The sequence below is a fragment of the Scomber scombrus genome, unplaced genomic scaffold (genome assembly GCF_963691925.1).
Source record: "Scomber scombrus unplaced genomic scaffold, fScoSco1.1 SCAFFOLD_98, whole genome shotgun sequence".
In the NCBI taxonomy this organism is placed as follows: domain Eukaryota; kingdom Metazoa; phylum Chordata; class Actinopteri; order Scombriformes; family Scombridae; genus Scomber; species Scomber scombrus.
Genome location: NW_026910609.1, coordinates 86,563 through 97,361, shown reverse-complemented (window position 1 = coordinate 97,361; position 10,799 = coordinate 86,563). Strand labels below are relative to the sequence as shown.

The 10,799-nt window shown below is 38.9% G+C and overlaps 1 protein-coding gene across 1 annotated transcript; it reads right to left on the bottom strand.

Annotated features, from left to right (window-relative positions):
* Positions 1 to 3,847: 3,847 nt before the first annotated feature.
* On the bottom strand, positions 3,848 to 9,124 carry LOC133977133 (T-cell ecto-ADP-ribosyltransferase 2-like). The gene is made up of 3 exons (XM_062415269.1): positions 9,027 to 9,124; positions 5,950 to 6,092; positions 3,848 to 4,691 (listed from the first exon to the last, which is right to left on the bottom strand). The coding sequence occupies exons 2-3, from the start codon at positions 6,070 to 6,072 to the stop codon at positions 3,957 to 3,959; spliced, it is 858 nt and encodes a 285-aa protein (XP_062271253.1). The 5' UTR covers positions 6,073 to 6,092; positions 9,027 to 9,124; the 3' UTR covers positions 3,848 to 3,956.
* Between the last annotated feature and the right edge of the window lie 1,675 nt (positions 9,125 to 10,799).

Sequence of the window (10,799 nt, the reverse complement as noted above, 5' to 3'; positions counted from 1 at the left end):
ACGCCCCTTCTATCAGTCACTGAGCGCTTTGCTTATAAAAAATATTATTTTTTTAGCATTAAACTTAATGTCAAAGCTGCTCTGCTGTTTCTGCTGTTTAATATGACGACTGACTTCCCTAAATATGTTATAGTGATATAGTTTTTTTGACTATTTGGAGCTTTTTTATGAATGAAACAGAGCAGAAACAGGTCGCCTCATAAGGATATGTTGACTAATACACTCATAAACACTTATAATATTGAAAATATGATGTAATTTGCCCACTGGACAGCGCTGCAAAAGCCTCTAATAAAAAGCCGACAAGTGGAATTTAAATATTAATAATAAAATACATGTTTAAATATTCATGTTCTGACTCAATGGGCTCATCATCATAAAAGAGCTTTCTGGATATTAGCTTGTTTGTAGATCTATGATCCACTTGGAGCGATGATTGACGGTGTTGTTTGAGACACACACACACACACACACACACAGTTTGAGGCCTGAATGATGCTTCTTGGCTCACACACACTTGGACACGGCAGCATTTCCAACCAGTCCAATCTGTGCAATAACAACAATTATTATATATTTCTACTATTATTGTTATTGTTTTTCATACTTATTTATTGTTCTTTATTCTTTCTTATTGATGCTCTACTGTCCACTTGCTGCTGTAATACTGCAAATTTCCCCATTGTGGGAAATATAGGAATATCTGATCTTATCTTAAATAACAGAAGATTAAATTTTAATTGAGCCATGATGATTATTTATGTAACAGTCAAGACTCATCTGACTGTGACTGTTATGTTTCAGTCACATAATCCAGCAAGACTCACAAAAATATGCTGCTTCCAGCTTCTCAAGTGTTATAATGTTCTACAGTACTTGTTGTGTTTCATATTATTTTAATTGGCGAGTTGTCTGAACCATAGACTGTATATAAAATGGACGTAACATCCGTGACATCACCCATTGGTTTGTGGACTGCTGCTCAGAGGCCAATAGTATCGGATCTGAGCAGCGCCATCTTGAAAATTTCAGGTGCATGCTGGGAAAAATAAAAACAGGGATTCTACTTATATGGGCATCAGGAGGAGCATGAGGCGCCCTCCTGAACCTGTGAACCAATCAACCTGTCAATCACAACGTAGCCACGCCCTAATGCATACCCTGCTTTATCGTCACATATAAAATCAGGGAGGCCAAAATGTCCCAAATGAACATCATACTGCATTGAAGAAGGCTTTAAACTAGCGATTGAGACCATAAACACATTTTGAAAACGTTTACTGACGTTAGAAATCAAGTGAGAAGTTGGTGAATTCTCCATTGACTTGTATAGAGACGGAAGTCCTTTTGACACCAAAACGGTCGCCCCCTGGTGGCCTTTTGATAGAATGCAGTTTTAACTTACTTCCACGTTGGCCTCATTTCAGAGGACCGGAACTCCCCGCCTGGTCTGAACATGCAATAGGCAGTTTAAATCCTATAAGATGTTTCATCAGGAGGTGGAGGAAGTCAAAAGCAGCTTTATATTATATAATATTTGCTGGTATCACATTTGTATTATAATCCTGAGAGTGAAGGATGATAAAAAAAAAGTACATTAATGAGATTTTAAAGGTCATTTTTAAGCATTTAGAGCTACTGAACACGTATGTTAACATTAACTAGAAATTAAATTCTCTGCTGAAAATGGCCTACAGACTGATAAAAGAAAATAAATTCAAATAGAAAACAGATAAGAACACAAAGTGAGAATTAAGGGAAATTAAATTACACTTCAGACTGATTATCAGCCAACTAGTTTCCTTCATGGTCATGAAAAATGACCCCAATTTGAGTGAAATTAAGGAGTTTCCCAACATAATTATCTTTCACTTTTGTTATAAAATTGAAAAAGCTGGAAAGATTAGTCTAAAATATATTATTATTTTTGTGTTAAATACAGAAATGTCAGGTAATTATGACAAGATTATCACAACAGTGCTTTAATTCCCTTTACTGAAAGTTTCACCTCCAGCTTTCATTTGAACCTCCTCGTCTTCTAAAAGTCTCTCACTGATTCAGAGCTTCAGTCGGCTCCCAAAACTTCACTTGCTGGTAACAATATTTTAACATTGTTGAAAAAGGTTTATGGTACATTAGTCAGTTGACATAAAATTAATCACTAATCACTATTTTGATCAGTAATTCTTCGTTTATACACTAGCACAACCTGTATCTATAGCAACCAGAACACAACCTGTATCTATAGCAACCATAACACAACCTGTATCTATAGCAACCATAACACAACCTGTATCTAAAGCAACCATAACACAACCTGTATCTATAGCAACCATAACACAACCTGTATCTATAGCAACCATAACACAACCTGTATCTATAGCAACCATAACACAACCTGTATCTAAAGCAACAATAACACAACCTGTATCTATAGCAACCACAACACAACCTGTATCTATAGCAACCATAACACAATCTGATGGTCTGTCTGTGCATTACATACCTCATACAAGTGCTAAAGATTGACCTAAAAGTTAAATGGGTTCAATAGATTTTAGTTTTTGAGCAGATATCATGACACAAAGTGACCTCAGACTGTACAATGCTGCACTTTAAAGACAGTGTATTGAATTGTGAATTCAGACATTTTCTTCAAAACACATTAAATAGGTCATAAATGTATTTCTAAAAAAGGTGTAAAAAAGCATTTCAACCACTTAGATTTGAATTGTGGAGCTAGGCTTCACAAACTTTGTTTCAACATGTCTGTGTCTGGGTTTAATGGGTGGGTCTGAAAATCACCTGCTGCTGTAGAGGTTTAAATACACTCAGTGCACACTACTACTACAGTTAGCCAGTTAGCTGAGTTACTCACCGAGTTAGCCGCCGAGCTAGCTGCCGAGTTAGCCGCCAAGCTAGCTGCCGAGTTAGCCGCCGAGCTAGCAGCTGAGTTAGCAACAGAAAGCTCTCAGCCGTAGCGTCCATGTTTCTGGTAGAGGTGGTGACTTTGATTGACAGGTGACACTTGGTAGGGGGCGGGGCTTCAGCGAACTCGGCTGGCGCTCCCACTGCATTTGGCAGGGTGGTTAACAACACACTTTTCTGTGGTATGTCAAACTCAGAACACATATTTATTCTTACTTTACACAGACTTTAAGGTCTTTTTTTAGTTTTTAATTTTGTTGTTGTTGTATACATGTTTTTTATTTAATTGTTTTTCTCATATCACTATCTTTTTTAGCTGCTGTAGCAGTGAATTGTCCCCACTGTGCGATCAATAAAAGTTTATCTTTATCTTATCTTATTACATTTTTTGTTGAGCTTCACATTGTGAAAATATTCAAAATGCCTCCCAAAGTTCACATGTTAATATGATGCAAACATCTGCTCAGACAGATGATGTCAGGAAGCTGCTGAAGACAAACAGGAGCAGTTTGTTTTTGTTTCTTTAAATGTCACCTGTGAAAAGCAGACTGAAGAGAAAAGATCATTTAATTTCCATCTGACGCAGAGACTCAAACAGCTGCTGTAAACTTTTTATTAACGTAAACATGACTGAATTAGTTTTTATTGCTTTATTTGATTTGTTGTTGACTCTGCACATTACAGCTGTTCAATGTTAATCTTTATTTTTTTCAATTATGCGAATACTCGTTAGAATCAGAAATAGCTTTATTGTCATTGTTCAACACCACAAAGTTATATTGCTACAACACATATTGATAAAAAGCAACAAACTGCAACATCAAAAGTTTAAATGAAAAAAAAATACAAACAGCATGAAAATAAAAAGAAAGAAAAAACAGAAAATCGAAATTTAAAAACAAATCAATCTGCATTTTTTATGATATCACTCATGTATTGATCCCGTACAGATATACAGTCTGCTGCACATAGACATCAATGTAAATCCTGCACAGTCATAGATGATGATGTGAGGAAACTCTGCTCTCTCATTTTTTTGCAGCTTTGCAGTTGAGGTTACTCACAGATTTTCCTTTACTTTCCAGAATGAAGACCTTCTCACAGTCAGGCATGGGTTTAAATTTACCTTTACCTTCAATAATTTTGGTTATCTTGAATTTTTCATAGGGGGGGATAAGCACCTCTTTCTCGTCTGTTTCTAAGTATGAATAATCCTTCAGGTAGGCTCCTAAGCAGCTCTTAATTTCAAAGCAGGTCTTACTTCCAAAATCTGTAAGATTTGTAAGTTTAGAGCTGGAGGTAAACGTACCAAACCGAATGTACTTGCGAAGTTTGCCGGTGAACTCATTGTCAGTTCTTCTATAAGAAATTTGACACTTCTGTTTTTTATTCAGGATTTGTATGGCAGAAGTCAGCCAGAAATGGAAAGAGTGGAATTTGAAGGAGCTGGTGTAGGTTTTCTTACCGGTGCGGACTGCTTTATTGAATTCTTCATAAATGTCGTCAGCTGTATAAACACAGATTGCCTGCATGTGGTCTTGGGTGAGATCCTTATCCTCTCGGTGAAGTTGCTTTGAACATTCTTCTGCTTTTTCCCAGGCATCTTTAAATGTTCCCACATCCTCTTTTTTGAAGTATTTGTTATTGACCTTCTTCTCCATTTTCTCTCTGCAGCCTTTGTACATGTCATCAACGGCCTTAGTAGCCATGTCGAGTGGAAATGGTTCAGAGATCTGGAGGGAAGAGGTCTGGAGCGCAGAGATCTGGAGTGCAAAAGAAGGAAAGAACAGGTGATGTTACACTACAAAGATTTTATGATTTATTCAAAGTAGGGCTGAACGATATATTGTTATCGTATCTATATCTAGTTATGAAAGTGCAAGATATTGATATCGCGACGATATGGACAAATCAAATGTAGCGATATCAGGGATATAGGACGAGACGTTATCTTATTTCATGCAGATTAAATTGTTAAATGACTGAGTGAAGCTGTGACAACTCTCCACCTGTATGTATGTGTCTGCTGCACGGAGGACTCAGCCGGTGAATCAGATCAATAAAACATTATTTTCTGATTGTTTCACAGCAGTTACACCTCCACTCAACCCTGCAGCTCAGCCTCAAACCTCTGAATCTGAAACGTTGGCATGTACATGAATCAGCTTTAGCTTTAGTGTAAAAAGCAAAGACTTAATGAGAGATCTTTATTTCTTTATTGATTTGTAAAATAAATCAACTCTGATCCTGATCCACTTCTAAGTTATCTAGAATTTGAGTCTTTTATTGATAAGCAAGGACAGATAGTTTCGCTATTAGAAGAAACACAATGGAGAAAAAGATGTTTGGTTTAATAAGTCCATTAAGGACTTAAGACATTTTTTTATAGACATAACCTCTTAATTTTGCTCTCAGAGTGCACCAAAACTAGCATTTGACTTAAAAATGTACATGCCCCAGAGCGGTACCCTAACTTTATGAGTGCAAAATGAGAAAAGACAGTCATATAAAATGCAGCAGTAAATCCAGGTTTAAGTCTGAATGTTTTTTGTCAGCATGATGAGGCAATGATGCTACTGAACGTGTCAGTGTTTCATTGTTTAGCAGTCTAAAGTCTTTCTGACTGTGGTTAAAGTAGAACGATCCTGTTGTGTGTTGCACATTGAAGTGAAAGCAGCATGTTTCACTAACTGTAAGCAAACCCTACACACAGGACTGAAGGTGTGAACTGTGCACTTTGAGTCGTGCTTTAACAGTTTTTGTGGGTTTATCTTCCTGCTCTGAAACATCGTTACGTTTGTTTCCACCGTGAGAAAACTCTTTCTGTAGTATATTGTAATATCTGTTGTATAAAGACAATAAAACTGAACCTTGCGACTAAATTAAAACCTCTCCACTTGTTTCTTATCATCCTTTTTCTACCACAACATTATGGAAATTACACAATAACACACACACACGATGTTGGAGTGGAAACTAAATGTAAAATCGTCCTTACTGTTAGCAGAATGTGCTACTCACCACAAGCCACCACACGAGGCCTGAAAGTCCTACAATAAGAACAATTCCTCCAGTGATTAGGTATGAACGCTTCATCTCTGCAGTAAGACCAACTCTTCCAGTGGTTAGGTATGAATGCTTCATCTCTGCAGTCAGGAGAACAGCTGTACAACAGGAACACACACAGTTAAATAAAGAAGTATAACATGCTAAAAAAGGTTTGGTTAGACAGCAGGTCTGTAATGTTTCTACGGGACTCATGGTCGTCTCTTCTCTATATGTACCACAGACACACACATTGTCACACCTTCTGACCATGGTGACACACACAAATACATCAGGTTTGTACACACACTGTAAAAGTGTGAAAATGTAACGTTATTACCTAAGAATGACCTTAAAACTATCTTCACGTTAGAAGTGTCAGACCAATAGGCTGTCCGGGGAACGACAGACTGTCCAGGGAACAACAGACTGTCCAGGGAACAACAGACTGTCTGGGGGAACGACAGACTGTCCAGGGAACGACAGACTGTCCAGGGAACGACAGACTGTTCAAGGAACAACAGACTGTCCAGGGAACAACAGACTGTCCAGGTAACAACACACTATCCTGGGAACAACACACTGTCCGGGTATCAACAGACTGTCTGGGGGAACGACAGACTGTCCAGGGAACAACAGACTGTCCGGGTAACAACACACTATCCTGGGAACAACACACTGTCCGGGTAACAACAGACTGTCTGGGGGAACGACAGACTGTCCAGGGAACAACAGATTGTCCAGGGAATGACAGACTGTCCGGGGGAACGACAGACTGTCCAGGGAACGACAGACTGTCCAGGGAACAACAGACTGTCTAGGGAACAACAGACTGTCTGGGGCAACGACAGACTGTCTGGAGCAACGACAGACTGTCCAGGGAACGACAGACTGTCCGGGGCAATGACAGACTGTCCAGGGAACGACAGACTGTTCAGGGGAACAACAGACTGTCCAGGGGAACAACAGACTGTCCAGGGAACGACAGACTGTCCGGGGCAACGACAGACTGTCCAGGGAACGACAGACTGTCCAGGGGAACAACAGACTGTCCAGGGGAACAACAGACTATCCAGGGAACAACAGACTACCCAGGGAACGACAGACTGTCCACTGAACGACAGAATGTCAGGGCAACGACAGACTGTCCAGGGAACGACAGACTGTCCAGGGGAACGACAGACTGTCCAGGGGAACAACAGACTGTCCAGGTGAATGACAGACTGTCCAGTGAACGACAGAATGTCAGGGGAACAACAGACTGTCCAGGGAACAACAGACTGTCTGGGGGAACGACAGACTGTCCAGGGAATGACAGACTGTCCAGGGAACAACAGACTGTCTGGGGTAACAACAGACTGTCTGGGGAACAACGCACTATTCGGGTAACAACACACTGTCCAGGGAATAACAGACTTCTCCAGGGAACAACAGACTGTCCAGGGAACGACAGACTGTCAGGGGAACAACAGACTGTCCTGGGAACGACAGACTGTCCAGGGGAACAACAGACTGTCTGGGGAACAACGCACTATTCGGGTAACAACACACTGTCCAGGGAATAACAGACTTCTCCAGGGAACAACAGACTGTCCAGGGAACGACAGACTGTCAGGGGAACAACAGACTGTCCTGGGAACGACAGACTGTCCAGGGAACAACAGACTGTCCGGGGGAACGACAGACTGTCCAGGGAACGACAGACTGTCAGGGGAACAACAGACTGTCCAGGCGAACGACAGACTGTCCGGGGAACGACAGACTGTCCGGGGAACGACAGACTGTCCGGGGGAACGACAGATTGTCCGGGGGAATGACAGACTGTCCAGGGAACGACAGACTTCTCCGGGGAACGACAGACTGTCCGGGGAACGACAGACTGTCCGGGGAACGACAGATTGTCCGGGGAACGACAGACTGTCCAGGGAACGACAGACTTCTCCAGGGAACGACAGACTGTCCGGGGAACGACAGATTGTCCGGGGAACGACAGACTGTCCAGGGAACGACAGATTGTACGGGGAACGACAGACTTCTCCAGGGAACAACAGATTGACATTTGCGTGAATCATCTTGGACTTTGGACAACACTGATCCATATTTTTCACCCTTTTCCAACTAATTGATTAATCAAGGAAATAATTGAAAGTTTAATTGATAATGAACATAATAGTTAGTTACAGTCCTGAGTAAAACATGGTGCTACAGTGTGAGGGTAATTACTGTATGAATATGTGAACGGTTAAAAACCTTTGTGTTCCTGTGTGAAAGAGAACAAAAGCAGCCAAAGCAGATCATGCCATGTCTGTTTGGGTTTAACCACACAAAGAACAGTTTCAACATAAGTGATATGTGAATGTTGTTATTATTATTATTTTACTATGCTGCATGATGCAATCATTCACAAAATATAATAACGACTACAGGATATCTCGCTTAGTTCATCAGTGAACATATTTCTTTCACTTTTCTCTGAGTGTCTGGTCAAAAACTGCAACCTGTGGTGAGACTGAACAATATTATAATGAAAATCAACCACATTTATATATCCACAATTTCACATTATAGACACAGATTTAGGAGTTGACGAGATCTGGGTTTAAGCCCAGAACACCCAGAACCAGGGGCAAATTTTAACTTAACCTAACTGGAATTAGATTTTACTGCATTGTATGATTACTGCAAACAATAGTAATAGTAGTAGTGATTTGTTTTGGTCCTTATCAACAATGTTAAAAAAACAGCATAAATAAATAACAATATCTCAACCATAGTTGTTATAAACTTACTCAGGATCAGTCAACAGCTGGTTGAAGTCACTGATCAGAAAAAGTTACTTTAACCGGATTTCTTTTTTTTTTTTTAAGTACATGTTGCTTTTGAGAAAACATTCGGGACTGAAGCCTCAAACAATTGTTCAGACAGGACTGGAGAAAGAAATCTTCCCAAATTCAACCAAAATGAAGACAAAGATAATTAATTTTATGATTTAAAGACTATCTGTATCGAGAGATTTTATACTTGAGTAAAGCATTTATATTTAATAAACTCACCAATCAGGATTCAGTGTTCAGATTCAGAGTTCTTCAAATGTAGAAAGATGAACACAGTTAGTTTTATTAAGTTTCCAGATGAAGTTTCTGCTCTTTACTCACAAAGAGATAGATGCTGTTTGACATCAGTTTGCTCTTTCTTCCTCTTGTTCAATCTATCCCCTTAAAACCACAAACTACCACCTTCTTGTCATCTTTCAGCCCCCCCCCCTCCCTGATTAGTTCTCGCATTCAGTTACAGTCTACGTGAGCACAGACAGGAAGTGTCAAACCTCTTTGACACAACTACAAGCAGAAAACAGAACATAATTCACATGAATGGAGGGAGACGTGCTTCCTTCTGCTTCAGCAACATAAACCTTCTTCATCTTAGTTATTACTACAATTATAGAAGTAGACAGTTATAAAGTTAATCAAATTTTTATGTCTACATCTGATCTTTGATAGGTTGAAATACAGCACACTGTGAAAACCACATGACTGATGCTGATAAAGTGCAGAAAAAGATCTGCATTCAGTTTGCAGAGTGAGACTTTCTCATGACAATGTTTGCAGGTGTTAACCACACATAAAGAAATGTTTAGTACACTTTGTACTTTCTGCCTGTCACCCCATCATTGTTGTTAGGGGCCTACATTTCCTGTAAAAACAAATTCAAACTTTATTTTCATTATGATTCATGTGTGAGAGGAGAAAGTAGAACATGCAGGAAGTTAACAGACAGATAAATCCACAGACTGAGGCTGGTCACATATTATACCATCAGTTGTTATAATATAGAGCAGATCTAACAACAAGCAACAACCAAAGCTGACTAACATATCATTTAGGTGTAAATTATGAAGAGTTGGATACTCTGAACTTTAAAAGCTTCTGGCTCATAAGGACTGTATGAGTGAAAAACAAAAGTACAGAAATAAATATAAGTAAATTTAAAGCTGCAAGCAGCGATGAACAGGCCCTCGCCCCCCCGCCTCAACACTATCAACTATTTTGATAATTAATTTTGAGTGTTTTTAAAAGAAGAAATTCTCTAGTTTCAACATCTCAAATGTGAACGTTTTTAACATTTCTTTAGTGTTCTGGTCACAAGGAGAGCGAACCCAAAGGCAAAGACTGAAAACCAAAAACAACACTGACGAAAAAACCCCTATAAAAGTCTTTATTATGAGAGATGCAGGCCAAAAAAATCACAGAGACAAAGCAGAACAGAAAACTGAACTTAAAATACACAAGAGATGATTAGAAACTGGACGCATGTGAAACACAGGAAGTAAAAAAAAAACAAGGAGAAATGATTTCAAAATAAAACAGTAACACTAAGAATGATAACTATAAATGTAAAGAAAAAGATGTGATGAACTATAACATCCTGTAAACAGCTGCTGGTTCCAGCTGTGTCTGCAGCTAATGAAAACAGGTATGGTATCTTTATTGATCTCCCTGGAGAGAGTGATAAAAAATAAAATAAAATAACTGATACTATATACTACATACAAGTTTACACATTTTGCAAAAATACTGCAAAAGTACTGTAATATACTGCAAAAAATACTGTTATATACTGCAAAAATACTGAAAAATACTGAAAAATACTGTTATATACTGCAAAAATACTGAAAAATACTGTTATATACTGCAAAAATACTGTTATATACTGCAAAAATACTGAAAAATACTGAAAAATACTGTTATATACTGCAGAAATACGGTTGTATACTGTAATTTCCAATTTGATTCAATATCGATTAATTGAGATATTTCATTTTCCAT

Coding starts and splice junctions, on each gene's coding strand:
- LOC133977133 (XM_062415269.1), bottom strand. CDS start 6,072: ATGAAGCATTCATACCTAACCACTGGAAGAGTTGGTCTTACTGCAGAG. Junction 4,692..5,949: donor GCCTCGTGTGGTGGCTTGTG/GTGAGTAGCACA, acceptor TTTGCACTCCAG/ATCTCTGCGCTCCAGACCTC.